Source organism: Centropristis striata, chromosome 2 (genome assembly GCF_030273125.1).
Source record: "Centropristis striata isolate RG_2023a ecotype Rhode Island chromosome 2, C.striata_1.0, whole genome shotgun sequence".
Classification (NCBI taxonomy): Eukaryota; Metazoa; Chordata; class Actinopteri; order Perciformes; family Serranidae; genus Centropristis; species Centropristis striata.
This window is the reverse complement of record NC_081518.1, coordinates 4,573,067-4,588,918: the sequence shown is the minus strand read 5'-3', so window position 1 is coordinate 4,588,918 and position 15,852 is coordinate 4,573,067. Positions and strand designations below refer to the sequence as shown.

Below are 15,852 nucleotides of genomic sequence, written 5' to 3'. Positions count from 1 at the left end.
TTTTTACTTTTGAGTACAGCACAAAGCAGCAAAATGCATGTTCTGTACTTTAAAGTGACAAATAAACATTTCTCCATGAGCTACATGCCTGTGAGCACTGCTCAGCATTTTTTCAATTTTGACCAATTAGTTCAAGATGTGACAACATTGTTTGGTTTTGAGAAAAGGTCAAACTATTTTGAGACGATGGGATGGTTTTGCTAAAAGAATCAGAGGTTTTGTGAATGTAGTGTGAGAAAAGAGTTTTGTGTTTAGAATTCTAAGAAAAGGAACAGGAGGATTTGAAAAATGTGTTTTAGCAATTGAGAAAAACTGTAATAGACGAGTAATTTATAATGAATTTGACACTGAATTAGGAAGCTTGTCAGTCATACCTGGCATACTCAGACACGGGACTCCAATCTTTAGCATCTGGGAAACAGAACTGAGGGATGGCTTTCAGTCTCTGCTCGGCCTCCCTCATCTGCTTGGTGGGCCTCTCTAGCTGTAGGAGGAGAGGAGAGGAGAGGAGGGAGAGGAGAGGAGAGGAGAGGAGAGGAGAGGAGAGGAGAGGAGAGGAGAGGAGAGGAGAGGAGGAGAGATATAGACTTTATTTATCCCAAGCTGGGAAATTACAGTGTTGCAGCAGCATTACATACAGAGACAATAACAGCACATTTAAATAAAAAGAACAACCTAGGCATACTTCAAGCAATAAAATACAATAAAAAAAGTGTCAAAAGAAGGAGTATGTATTACAATTTTTCTCAGTTGCTAAAACACTTATTCCTGTTGTGTGAATCTAGTGTGATAAAAGAGTTTTGTGTTTACAATTCTGAGAAAAGGACAGGAGGATTCGAAAAATGTGTTTTAGCAATTGAGAAAAACTGTAAGGAGTAGTATTCCAGTGCAGAATAAATATGAATATACAGTATAAAAATATTGGTGCCGTGAAACAAATAAGAAGAAGAGAGGAGAGGAGAGGAGTTTCAGTCAGCTCATTGCTCTTCAGATAACTGTGTCCTCCTTTTCCAGGATCCCTGTGGATGTCAGCGTGACCAATAAATGACCAGACTTCCATTCCTCCCATAGAGGTGAAACCTTTGGCCTCTCCGTTCTTATTAACTCAGCAGCAGCGAGTGTTTCCCCGGCTGGCAGAGATGTACTTCTCCCGAGGGGCCCCTTCTGCTGAACCAAATCTTAAATAACTTTAAAATATATCTTTGAATAACTAAAAACACTTCCCTGCCACAGATCCTGGTTATTTTTAAACTATAAACAGGCTCCCAAGACTCCCCAGGCTCTATGCTACAAATCTTTATTGCCCATTCAGTTTAAATTGTCAACAACCTGCACAATCAAGTGTGAAAGGCTCACATAAATATTGTTGTTGTAAATATAATCGGCATTTTCAGCATACACACTTTTGCTGTAATCCGTGACTTAAAGCTCAGAGTGGGGGAACTCTGGGAAGCCTTCAGTACATAATCAACTCCTGCTCCAACACGTTGTTTCCAGACGGCACCGGCCCGTTTTATCCACGGCATTAACGTTTACATCTTCCAGACTGTGTGAATACGACTTAACTGGATTAGATTTGCTTGTGAAAATCAACAATTCATCTCCGTCATTGCCAGACAATAATAAGAGTCAGAAAGTATGTCAAGAAAGTTTTGATGGCATTAAACGGCATTAAGGCTTGAAACAATGATAATAAAGTAGCTTTTATCCAATGAAAGCTCTAGAAAACTAGCCTGGCTAACACCAGACTATATCACAAATGAGATATAGTCTGGAGACCACCTATTCATTTTTCCGTAGAGAAGGCGTGGTTTACAATCCTCCAGAGCCGTTTATTGGGCGATACGAATGTCTATCAAAAGCGTCTGTAGGTAGCTCTTAGCCAATCAGATCAGTTATACCAGATGACGTAGTAGAGCGACAGAAATTGATGTTTACATAGCCAGACTAGCCCATCTCTACTTTGAGACTAAAATGCTCAATTCTGCTTCTGCAACGTTTTTCTGCAGCATGTTCTGACTCTGGCTGCTCACAGTCTACCGGGTGTGTTGGTGTGTGTGTGTGTGTGTGTGTGTGTGTGTGTGTGTGTGTCTGTGAGAGAGTGTTGCTTGCTGCTTTGCTTCTCCAGTTCTCGCTTTCTGCAAGATCATTTATTTTTACGCCTTATCCCCCCTCATGTCATTCAGCCACACACTGATTTTATGGTCAATAGACGAGCTGCTGGGGGTCTCTGGGGGCTCCGCTGTCCCCCGGCTCGTAGCCAGATCACCGTGGTTACAGCAGCTAGCGGTAGCGGGGCTAGTTGGTAGATTAGGCTTTTGCCAAATCCTGTCGGAAGCAAGGCTAAAACATCCTTTTTGGTGGTGAAACAGGAGTGTAAAGTCAAACGTTGTTCTTCTTTTAAAATAAACTTTGGCTCTAAACTATCTAGAACACTGTCTACAGCTAGATCCAAAGAGAGCTTTGCGTCTGCTGCGGCCATGTTGGATCCGTAAGAAAACTACAAAACTACAAGCTCCCTTCTGTCAAGTAGTACACGTCATCGTCTTTGCGTCCCTCCCCGTTCTGTGATTGGATCCCTAAAACAGGGCTAAGAAACGGCCATAGACACCAGACCCTTTCACAGTCCGAAATGAAATTGAGCGCGCAAGGCAGTATGGATATACCGAGGCTACTGGAAAACAGTGATGCAGGCACAAAATGTCGTATTTGTAATTCCTGAGCTTGAGGAAAAAAACACGTTTTTCTGGAGGAATGAGTCAGGCTCTTACCTTGGGGAACTGGTAGGTGACCTCTGGGGAGTAGGAGTTTTTGGTGGGTTTCTTTTTGAGAGATACGACCACAAAGTACTCAAAGAGTTCTCTTTCCTGCCACTCGATGAGCTGCAGCTCCAGCGTTCTGTAGCTGGGCGCCCGGCGGAGGATGGACTGCAGCTTCAGCAACCTCTGGGTGTGAGCTGAGGAGGGAGGCGGACATTAATACACACTAGGGAAGAAACCTGCCAACTGGAGCATCTACAACATTAACGATCAATTAATTGATTAATCACTGAGTTTTTATACATACAAAAATAATGTATAACGTATAAAGACATGCATACATGGGCAAAATAATAAAAAATATATACAGTTCTATGCAAAAGCCTGTTTTGATAACAGACAATTTTATTTTGAAAGGACAAAAAGAGACTTCCTGTTCGATCGTAAAACTAACTAACTAAACTGTAAAGATAACGTCAAGGAGATTTTAGCCCCCGAAGTGGCATGAGGTTAGCTTTCACAGTAATCTTGCATATTTAAGTGTGTTTTGTGATTAAATAAGTTTTGGATAAAGTTAAACTCAGTAATTCATGCTAGCAAGGTTTGATACAGTGAGATAGTTTTGCTCAAATTGATACTCTTGTATTTCTGTGTGTTTTATAATTGTTATTGCAACTTTCAGTTTGCAAACTGTAGCTTTATCCAACTTCATTATCAGCTCATTGGCTGATTCACCACAGAACTGAACGCTCGGCTGTGTTTCAGTTCAGTGATACTGATACGCAGTCAGAGATAAGATTAAAATTTAAAAATACCTACATTAAAAATTCCATGTGATGACCAAATTCTTAACGACCAGTAATCGATCTATTAATTAGTCCCATCCCTAATAGACACTCATTCATAATTTACAGTTAAAACAGTATGTAAATCTAGAGCTCACAGGGTTATTAACCTTCAGATTGTGTCAAAAAAAGAGAGAAAACATCACTTCATCTCATTCGTATGTGATAAATGTTGTATGTTTGACTGTGTGGCTGTGGTCTGTCACACAGGGTCGCTCAAACCTGGGAAGCTGTCGGACAGATATTGAGAAAATATCACCCGAGTGTAGCACCTAGCCGCTGCGGTCACTCACCTTTGAACCTGTCATCAGAGTCACTCTCACTCTCACTGTTGTCATCTGGAGGCAGACATGAGACAGACAAGAAGGTTTTCTACGGGTCAGAGGGCAGTTTCACAAACATGTGTTTATGTCATGAGAGAAACACAGTGAGAACTCTATGTGGGTGGCTGGGACGCAAATATTTACTCACTTATCCGTCCAGTGGATAAAGAGGAATAAAGAGAGGCCTTACCTCTCAGAGATGCCGTCTCAACATTGGTCATGGAGAGCTTCTTCAGCCTCTTCTTCCCACGTTTAGTGCAGTAAATGGAGTTGATCCTCTGGACCAGCTGTAAACAGAGCAGAGAGGAAATTCTCTGTTGGGGGATCTGAAGTTTCTTTTGATCATAAGTACAGAAGACGTAGAGGTTTGTTCTGGCCAACAGTAATACAGCACTGTGCTTTAAGGGTTACTGCAAAGCTTCAATGAGAGTTCTTGAGAAAAAGCACCACAAGAGAAACCCAACGTAGCACTAGGGACAAGGGGGAAGCTGTTTCCTTTGGAAAAGTCTGCAAAATAGGGTTTCAATATGGCCTCCTGGAGGTCATGTGACAAATTAAAGCTTTGCTAGTGCTAATAAACATACAAATACAAACATTTCACCTTAGACTGGAGGTTATTTTTAGCTCTTTTCAAGCTCAAGCTAGTTAATTTTTACTTGAATAATCAGAGCTCAGTTCATTCATGAATGAGTGAATGAATATCACAGATGGCACTAGGGACGGGGGGATATGTCCCCCCAGATTCATAGTGATCCCGATCCGTCCCCCCACTTTCAGCGACAAACATCGCCGGTAAAACAGAAGATTAATGTTCCTTTAGTTAGATTATTTACATTGCAGCACATAGAGAGTCCAGCGGCTAATGGTGCGTTCAAGGTCTACATGAATGTCAGATTTTTCAACGTTGTTCCTTGCTCCAAGTTCAGACTTTGAGTGTAAATTAAACACACCATAAGGCATTCAGCTAAGAAAATGTTAGAGCCGCCTTCAAAATAAAAGCGAACACATGTAGCTTTCAAAAATGAGCACATGGATGTGTTAGCAGAATCCACCACAGAATTTACAAGAACACTGTCAAAATATGACACCTTAAATAAAACATAGAAGAACCCTTATTCTCCTTTACAATAATTCTCTAAAATATGCAATGATTAAGATGGAATAGTATTAGAATGTGCGAGAGGCACCAAATTTAGGCTTTTAGGACAAAAATTTCTGACAAAAAAAACTCCTGTGGTAAAAAAGACTGTACAGACAAGAAATTTGGTAATGAAAGGAGAAGATATGTTTTTGGGTCCTTCATTGAGTCAGCTTCAAGTCAGTAAATTTGTTTGGCTGCACTGGGAATTTCATGTACAAACTTCCATTTATTTATGTAAATATGTTTGTTGTTGTTTACACTACAGTTTATTTAAAAATGTTTAAATAAAACATATTTGGGTTAAGGCATAGAGTGGAAAAATAACTAATTGAGTTAAAATCATTTGCTGACAGCTTCGTCCCCCCCAGTTCAAAATTTCCCATCTGCGCCCCTGCGGCATAGCGATGTGTTTAAGAAGCTTTCTTCAAACTGAGGAATTAGAAGTGATCCGTGAGCTGGTCCCTACAGAAACCTGAGCCGGTCTGTGAAGCAGGACCGGAAAGAGAACACAGTCGGAGCTCTGCGAGGACTTAGCATAGGTGTTTGTGTAGGATCTAGCTGTGTGTACCTTGGGGATCCTCCAGTGCCTGTGTGAGGCCAGAGTATCACTGGTGCTACTGAGGCTATCATCCAGCAGGCCGCAGGGTGACGTAGAGACGCCCCGCTGGGGGAGGAGCAGCATCTCATCGTGGCTGTAGCGTTTGGACAACTGGGACATCCGGTGGCTCTTCCTGTCGCTCGGACCGGGGAGCCGAAGGGACTGGCTGCTGGGTTTGGAAGGCAACTAGTCAGAGAAAAAGAAGAATACAAAAAGGTTTGGTTTATTTCATTAATTTAAATCGTTTTAATAAACAGTTAGCAGTGGTGGAATGTAACCAAGAGCCTTTACTCACACTGCAAATTATGTGTTTCTTATCAATATAATTCATCTTGTTTTGTAATTTTTTGTAATTTGTAATTTATTGATTTCAAAACAGGGACAGCGCACAATAAGACATTAATTTTGTACAACAAGAGAATATGCATTGTGCTAACAGGTTCTAGCAGATTGCTATTTTCCACCTGTAGTCCCTGGGCAGGTTGATGGAACAATACATAGAAAATGAGTATAGAAAAAGAAAATGATTAAGTAAAATTACAGAACAAGGCAAAGAGACAATATATTTTTAAGAGTTTGAAGAGTTAATTTATTATTATAAGCGTTCAACATGCTTATTTCTAGATTTAATAATCTTAATTTAAGAAATCTTGTCAAGTGAAATTATCTGTCCATGCAGCAAGATCATTTCCCTCAGATTTAGTGTTTTTATCTTGTTTTTGGACACACCTTTTTTGCAGTGCACGTGCTGCACTTAAGCACAATTTTGAAGTGCTTTTACTTAATTGAGTATTTCCATTTATGTAACTTTATACTCCTACTACACTACATTATAAGGCAAATATTTTACTTTTTACTCCACTACTTTAGCTTTTCACAGCTTAAGTTACTTTTCAGGTGAAGATTCAACATGAAAAATGTGATCAATATGAAACGATTAAACATTTTTATATATTAAACCACATAAAAGTATATTAAGTAGTTAAAATGAGCCCTACCTTGGCAGTAAAATGCTTCTTACATAAATAAAAAACAAATAATAATCCAACAGTATATTTAGAATATATGAGTGGGTTCATCTGCATAACAAGTACTTTTACTTTTGATACTTTCAGTACATTTTGATGCTGATACTTTTGTACTTTTACTTAAGTACGTTTTGAATGCAGGACTTTCAGGAAGTAATTTCCCAGTGTTTTATTAGACTTTTACTTAAGTAAAGGATCTGAATATTTTTTTCCACCTCTGACAGTCAGGCAACAGAATTAATTTGATATTTTCATTAAATCAAACCACCATTTTTTTAGGTAATTAATTATGGTTTAATATCCAGTAGTTTTTTGGTGAGACAAGGCCATTTTTTCAGATTTTGTCTGAAGTTAATAGTGCAATAAAATGGTTTCTTACTAGCCTTTCGTCATTTCCTGGAAAGTCACATGTTTGGACGTACACATTTCTCACCTTACGGCAATGCATTTATTGCAGATATTAATGGAACAAGAAGGAGCAGCCACAGTGAGCTGCAGGTGCACAATGCAAACTGTGTCAGTGTCGTAACGAGGTTGTGGTGAAAACATGTCCAGTCATGTGCAGCATGAAGACATCAGTTTCTCATGGCATGATGGAAAAAAGCCAATTATTGACTCACTTCCTTATGAGAACGACATAAGTTTGTTTTGCTGCACTGCAAACAGATAAACCAGTTGTTCTTTCATTATATTCTAAAAAAAAAGTAGCTGCTCCAGGAGTTTTAAACCACTCTGTTGCTAGTAACAACTGGTGTCTCCCAGTGGTGGAATGTAACTAAGTACATCTACTCAAGTACTGTGCTTAAGGACAATTTTGAGGTACTTGTACTTTACCACATTTGAAATTTTATACTTCTACTTCACTACATTCTAAGGGCAAATATTGCACTTCTTACTCCACTACATTTAGCTGACACTTTACTTACTTTTCAGGTTGAGATTTAACATAAAAACATGATAAATTTAAAGAGATTACGCATGTTTATAAATTAAACCACATAAAGTAATAGTAATTAAATAGTTAAAATGAGCCCTACATTGACAACAGTAAAACACTACTTACATAAATGCATCAATAATAATACTAATGTAATAATATATTTAGAAGATATTAAACAATCTGAGATGTAACATAAACATGATGAATTTAAATTGATTTGATATTTGTTGAAATTAAACCTCATAACAGTATGTTCAGAAAATAAAATTGATTTATACCTTGAGAAATTAAAATGCTACTTATATATGCATCAATAATAGTAATCCAATAATATATTTAGAATATATAAAACAATGTGAGTGGGTCAATTCTGCATAAAAAGTACTTTTACTTTTGATACTTTAAGTACATTTTGATGCTGATACTTTTGTACTTTTACTCCAGGAAGTTTTGAATGCAGGACTTTTATAATATAATATAAATAACATTAAATACAGTCATGGAAAAAAATATTAGACCATTGTTTTCTTCAAATTATTGTTCATTTTAATGCTTGGTACAACTAAAGGTACATTTGTTTGGACAAAAATAATGCTAACAACAAAAATAGCTTATAAAAGGTTTAATTTAAGAGCTGATATCTAGACATTTTCCATGGTTTTCTTGATAAAAAAACAACTGTTGTTTACAACAATGTAACTGTTGTTACGGTAAAAAACCTGCAGCTGTGGTGGCCAGAACTTTACCGTAATAAATACGGTAGAACTTTTTTTAATCAGGACTTTTACTTGTAGTGGAGTCATTTCACAGTGTTTTATTAGTACTTTTACTGAAGTAAAGGATCTGAATACTTCTTCCACCACTGGTGTCTCCCCTTTATATAGTGAGACAAGTGTTTCTGCGTCTAAGTGAGGAAAGACAACCCTTTCTGTGAAGGTCTAAACATATCAGACTGTTTCCTGTAGAGCCACAAATGAGCTGTGAGATTCTTTAAAAAGATCTTGTCCAGGCGCTAACACCTAGCGAGGGGATTCGCGTTAACGCAGGAAAACACATGTGTTATGTTTACTGGAGGAAAACACATCAGTGCTGAGGATCCCAGCAGGATTATGACTTACCTGAGGTGGAGAGTTCAGCTTCCTGTCCATGGTGGTCCAAGATCTGTTGCTGTCCAGCAGACAAGACTTCCGACCCAAACTCCTCCGCTTCAGGTCAACATCCTCGTACGGGTTCTCCTTCTCTGTGGGGACGAAGGGAGAATTATTCAGCGCAGCTCGGGTAAAATGTCAGCCGTCCAGAAGAGACAGAGGATGTTTTTCGACAGAAGGCAGACGAGGCTGTGGGGGTCAAAAGGGGTAAACGGGGGGCAGTAAAAGGTGTCAGGGGCACATGAGGGCCTCCCTATGCTTAGTCTGAAAAGGGATGAGTCATGAAAGGTAAGTCAAAGGTCACTCCCTGCCAGCTCAAGTGAACTCCCTTTTTTCAAAACAGTTACTGTTGGCAGTGGGCCCCACAGGCCCCAGTGGGCCCAGCTGAAACTTCTGGACACAACACTGCTGGTGAGTCACTGTCCAGGCATGCCAACTGTCTGAGAGAGACAGAGGAGGATCTTCTTCTTAGACTTTTACTGGGAAGAGTTGGATTTTAGTGTTGAAATGCATGATTATAATAGCAGCTGCAATGCATGTTTTTCTATATTGTGAATGTATACACTACAGGCCAAAGCAACTTACATTTTCTGTTAACAATGGCTTTCTTAAAAACCTTGACTTTATCTCTACAGTTTAATCTCACCAGTTAGTTTTACGATCGACAGGAAGTCTCTTTTCGTCCTTTCAAAATAAAAACGTCTCTTATCAAAACAGGCTTTTGCATAGTACTGTACACTACAGGCCAAAGGTTTGGAAGCAACTTAGATTTTCTGTTCACAATGGCTTTCTTAAAAACCAGTATGGATTATTTGGATTTTTGGATGTGTTTACTGCATGATCAACTTTATCTTTTATTGAATTTAACCATTTTCCTCCATTAACCTTTAGGTAAACATTGATGTTAGCAGACCATTGCTGAATAAATGTTAACAAAAGAAAAGAAGGGCTTAGTTTTATGGTTGAGAAGATTTGGAAGAGTCACAATTTCAGTGCAAAAGTAAAAAACAAACCACAGTTTGCATTATTCACTTTAGCTCTTTGGCTTTTGAGAGTTTGGATACAAAAATCCCAATAAATCTCAACTGTGTTCATATCTCTGACAAACTACCACAGAAATAGCTAAAATGAAGCAGCTGAGTAAAGAAACAAGAGTTCAGATTTATACATTAAGGAAAGAAGGAAACACAAAGTCTAAGCAATAAAAACCCAAAGAGCTGATAATTATAGTAAAATGTGTTCTAATAAGTGACTCTTTATATAATAATCACCTTTATTCTGTTGCAAAGTATAGCAATGAAACTCTTTTTTTGTACAAATTTGATCTTGCTTCCAAACTTTTGGCCTGTAGTGTATATTTGCAAAACATCCAGAATGTGGAAAAAGGAATTTAACTTCATGCCATGTGCTTGAACGTATTGTGGAATTACAAAAATAACTAAAGCAATGAGGTTTTAAAAACACAGTTGATACTTTGACTTGGGTCTCAAATGTTGAAGGATTTAAAAACATCACTATATCTCAGGAAGTTACACTAAGTACAGGCTTTGCAGACTGCTTTATAGTTTTACTTCAGTGCAGAAATGATAGCAGAAAAGTAAAGAAAAGGAACTTTACAGAGCGCTGCACAGCCCGCACTGATGTCACCTGGCAGAGGGCCAACTTCAATAAAGAGAAAACTTGTGTAACGCCACAGTCCATGTCTATTCAGACATGTGCTCTGAGAATAGCTTTCTGGCAGGGTCTGAAAAAGGTTGTGAGAAAGTGAAGAAACCACAGTGAAGAATAAAAACAGAGCCAGATGGCGTCGAAATGCATGAGGGGAACTTTTAAAAGAAAGAAAAGCAGTGTTATCTGTCAGTAGAATGGGGAAGAAAGGAGGAAAAAAAATCTATTTGGTAGCTGAGTTCCTCCTTCCTGAGCATATTAGTGGAAAACCCGGTGAACTCAGCATCTCAAACAACGGGTGTGTGTTTTAAAATCATCTGAGATTAACCTACAGGCAGAGCTTTGTTCAGTTACCTATTTTTAGGTTAATTATTGAACCTGTCGGAGGTAAATGCACACACCCATGTGCTCATAATCCACACTGCCAGGGATCTGCAGAGCGTTTTGTTGTGCCACACAGTAAATTAGCGCACTGGAGTGATGTTCTGTGCATCATTAAAGCTGAAGGAGCAGAATAAGAGGGCTTAGTGTGACCCCACGTTGAGCTGCAACTCCATTAAACTGAAGCAATACTGTAATGAGAGCCTGCTGGGAAAATGATATGTCTGTATGGCTGCTTATGTACTGGAGGGTACTAATCTGCTGCTCTGATTACAAACATCCAGATCTCTGTGTAACACACCCCCAGACACACAGTATTACACAGGGAGTGGACACACCTCAGCTGCACACTGTGATTGTACATTTCTGTGCACACAATGGACTCTTTGGGCAGGGCGAGGCACAAAACAAACTATACCAGCAACGTCAGTATCAGCTTAGCCCGTAAAGTGGCCGAGCTAAAGTATAGTGGGAGCCGTTCAGCCGTACACAGAAAAGCAGGTTGGAGTTTTGTAAAAACATTTGGTGGCACCACAAACCATACAGCGTTTCTGTCAGACTGCTTGTGACCACACTGGAGAAAGTACGTAGGAGAATGCACATTTTACTGCAGAGAAAAACAAAATCAAAGCAGGGTTCCCACTCTGGTTAAGAAATCGTTTTCCCAGACCTTTCCAGGACATTTTCCAGGAAAGATCCAGACAGGACTTGCTCACAAACTGTCATGTAATTTACAGGTTCTGTCGGCCTAGTATTGACACGTTTAACCTGAGATTTGTTCATGCTTTTTTAATGCTGCAGGGTTCATGATGAAGACATGAACAGCTGACAGCTGCACCCATCACTCTGGGCTACACTCTATGTGTGAAAGGTGATATATAAATTAAGCTTAGCAATATTGTTCTCATTATCTGTACAATAAGGTAATCTGATGTCTTTCAAAAAGCCTACGCTACAGGCCAAACGTTTGGAAACAAGATCAAATTTGTACAAAAAAGATCATAGTTTCATTGCTATACTTTGCAATAAAGTAAACATGATTATTATATCAAGAGTCACTTATTAGAACACATTTTTACTATAATTATCAGGTGTATCCTTCTTTCTTTTATGTATAAATCCGAACTCTTGTTTCTTTACTCAGCTGCTTCAATCTGAGCCATTTCTGTGGTAGTTTGTCAGAGATATGAACACAGTTGAGATTTATTGGGATTTTTGTATCCAAACTCTCAAAATCCAAAGAGCTGAAGCGAATAATGGAAACTGTGGTTTGTTTTTTTTTACTTTTGCACTGAAGTTGTGTCTCTTTCAAATCTTCTCAACCCTAAAACTATGCCCTTCTTTTCTGTTGTTAACATTTATTCAGCAATGGTCTGCTAACATCAATGTATACCTAAAGGTCAATGGAGGAAAATGGTTCAATTCAATAAAAGTAAAGTATGATCATGCAGTAAAAACATCCAGAAAGTGTTTGAAACATTCCAAAGTGGATGAATATAGCAATATCAATTCAAAATAACAATTGCAAGTACAAGTGTTATACTTTTTTGTCTTTCAGTTGGTTAGAAAGTGTCTCAAGGTGCCAATCTTATATCGCCTGCAGGACTCGATTACTCATTTGTCAGCTCAGGGAGACAACTGAAGTCAAAGCTGTGCAACTTTTGAATATGTCCTCAAGTCATTTAGAGTCAAAAGATCTGGTGTTTTTACCCAAACATTAGCAAAACACTTCCCTTCCCCCCTGGTAAACCCACTTTGAAGTGTAATAAGGTGCAGCTCATTCTACCACAGTTGAGTTTCAACTGTTATTACTTGTCCAAAAAGGTGTGATTATATAGTTATAAATACAAAATATGTGTGGGAAAATACTTCGTCACACTGCTGCAGATTTTTACCTGAAATTATGTTTGTGGATTTTTGCAACAAGCATTACAATTGTAGTGTCTCCTATGTCTTAAACTACATGATTTCCTAAGTATTAGTTGCATTGAACTGTATAACAGCTGCAACTTACAATTATTGTCATTATCAGTTAAAGATAAGGTAGGCAGCTTTCTGTCCTAAGCCCCTCCCACTAGATGATGTTACCAATGCTGCAATAACAACTTTTTCTGCAGGATTTTCTGCCACTGAATCAAGATTTAACCACCTGAAGGAGCATGCATTTGCAGAACTAGCCTCTAAATTCCCAGATTTTGTCATAAGTCCAACTGTGTACGTAACAGTCTTAGTTTAACCTTGATTGAATCTGAATCACTCATTACGTGTACCAGACAGTCTCTCAGATATATTAGTAGTAAGAGCAGACAACACTTGAGCAAAGTGCGTCAGTGAAAGAAAGGTAACACAAAACCTGAACAAGGCCGGGACTCTGTGATACAAACAGCTGAATCATAGTGTTAGCACAAGGTGTGATTCATCCGCCTGCAAACAGATCACTCATTGGCACCCAGTTTATCAACTCCACTGCTCACAAGCACTTAAAACAGTCTCCTAATATCACAATCCATCATGCAGTTGTAGTAACACTGCAGCATGGGTTACAAATCACTTAAGGTAAACATTTGGCATCACGCACAGGTGCCAAAAAAACCCAAAATGGTGTGAGTGCATGTCCTACCAAAGCTGCAAAGGAAACCAAGATGTTCTGGGGAAAATATGTGGGGGCTTGTGGTTCCCTGCATGAAATGCTTGTTAAAATAGGGGCGCAGAGGGACCAAAACATGGCTCATTCACTGCTGTGGCTGCTTCTCACATGGATCATCTGACCTGTAAACCACTGAGATCCTTCTTTCCCGTTTTAAAGCTTTGTTTTGAATAGCTGGAGAGGTTTCAAACTTAGTCAGAGACAATGTCTTTGTCAGGAACAAACACGGATTGGCAAAAAGCTGCGTCTCCAAACTGAAAAACTCCACACTCACAGCTCCCTGGATGAACAATGGGGGCTTTGTCGGGATTCACATGAAAATCAGTCATGCCCTGACGCTCTCCCTGAGACTACTGCACATCCTCAGCTTCAAAAACAAAATGCTGATGAGCATGACACTGATCACTGATTCGAGAACAAGGCGGCTACTTGTGGGAATGCCAAGACGTAATGCAATACTTGCATATTCAGCCCTTATTTGGTCATCACTGAGCATTTATCATGAAAAATATTTCACAGTGTGAAAAACTTTTTTTTTTACTGCATCTGAAACCCAAGCTGCATCATGAGACCGTACTCACACTGACACACATTTCCAGCACATTAAGTATGCACTGGGGGAACTGGCAATTGGCCTGGGCAGAAGGCCTGGGGTCATTTGCTAGTGGAAAGGAATTTGGCTCCTCAACATGTCCAGCAGCATTTCATACACACGCCTCAGACAACACTTGAATCGATCCTGTGTGCAGTGAAAAACACAATGTGCTGCAAGGTTGCACTGTGAGAATGATGCTCAATATAGCAACAAAACAAAGATCTTCTGTATTTTAAGTTCATGGTTGCACAACTGTAACAATGTTACTGTGGACAAAAGAGCTTTTTCAGTGCTACTATGTGTTAGTACTGCCATACCAAGCCTAACTGCAGTAACTACATTTTTGGTCAAAATTGAGTTATAACTAAAAATTAACCCCTTGATGTCTGTTCTATCTTGTGACAAAGTTTTAGTTTTCAATTTTGCTTTATTTCAGAGAAATAATGATATAAAAAACACAAAATCCAACTCAAAACCAAGCAGTAATTGCACTTACCACAGTCTGCTTTGGATATTTATACTAATTTCAACATAAAAATAATAGAAATTATAAGTTTATTTGAAAGGGAAATTATTTTCTAGATAGTGATGAAGTAAAAAAGTGAGATAAAATTATTTTAAGACTAAAATATAAAATTTCTTTATAATATTAAGTCTAAAATACACACATCTTTGAATAGACTTGTTAAACACACTAAATACACTGATAACAAAACAATTAGAAAATGTTTATTCACTGAAAACAAAATATAAAAGCTGAAAGAAGACAATAACATTGTTGTTACTGCACTGTTTTTGCATTTCTATTACTTATACTTATACCTTTTACAGCAATGCAGTAATTACATTTTTGAGGTCAAAGGTCAAATAAATCATCATGATTTTTGAGCATAAAAATTACATAATCAATACATGTAGAAATAAGTGTTATATCACTTATCTACCTATAAATCATTTGTCTGGCCAGTTAAAACATGTTAAAAAACTTTAAAGCAGTTTTTCTCAGTTTTATCTTTTGCATAATTACTGCAGTTAGACTTTGTAGTCCAGTGTAGAGAGCTGTATAAATAGAGGGAGATATATGCCAGATAATGTAAAATACAGCACATAAAACCATGTTATCTATAAATCTTTTCCTCAGGCTGAGTGTCGACAGGAGACAGATGCAGGAGGAGGAGCTACACTGCATGCTGCTATCACTTTCACTAAAACATCTGACTACTTACAGCCTTCTAAAGCCACTATTCCTTTCATAATAAACACAAATGTATACGTGTTGCAAGGAACATGCATTTGCAGAACAGCCAATAGGAACATCCTCTCTCTGAAATGACCTGTGATTGGCCAAAGCCTCCTATAACATGCTAGTTTTATCAAGCCTAAAACAGAACCAAGAGGAGGCGCAGAAGTCTAGTTTTCTCTCACGCCACTTGAATTACAATATGCTGGAAGATTATTATGTAATAGCATTACAATTGTACTGACTCCTATGTCTTAAAGTACACAATTTCCTAAGTACTAGTTGCATTGAACTGTATCACAGCTGCAACTTACAATTATTGTTCTTATCAGTTAAAGATGAGGTAAGCAGTTTTCTGTCCTAAGCCCCTCCCACTAGATGATGTTGCCAAAGCTGCAATAGCAACTTTTTCTGCATGATTTTCTGCCAAAGTCTCCCATCAAAGGCTAGTTTTTTCTTCAGCCTTAAACAGAGCCAAGAGGAGGTGCAGAAGTCTAGTTTTCTCTCACACCACTTGAATGACAACATGCTGAAAGATT

The 15,852-nt window shown here is 38.5% G+C and overlaps 1 protein-coding gene across 1 annotated transcript in view; it reads right to left on the bottom strand.

Annotated features, from left to right (window-relative positions):
* dennd2b (DENN domain containing 2B) overlaps nucleotides 1-15,852 on the bottom strand; it is a 78,032-nt gene that overhangs the window by 29,709 nt on the left and 32,471 nt on the right. The window contains exons 5-10 of the mRNA XM_059349261.1: nucleotides 8,753-8,874; nucleotides 5,637-5,852; nucleotides 4,118-4,214; nucleotides 3,898-3,942; nucleotides 2,772-2,956; nucleotides 375-484 (exon numbers count right to left, since the gene is read on the bottom strand). Of these exons, the coding sequence (XP_059205244.1) occupies nucleotides 375-484; nucleotides 2,772-2,956; nucleotides 3,898-3,942; nucleotides 4,118-4,214; nucleotides 5,637-5,852; nucleotides 8,753-8,874 (775 nt within the window). The remainder of the gene's footprint in view (nucleotides 1-374; nucleotides 485-2,771; nucleotides 2,957-3,897; nucleotides 3,943-4,117; nucleotides 4,215-5,636; nucleotides 5,853-8,752; nucleotides 8,875-15,852) is intronic.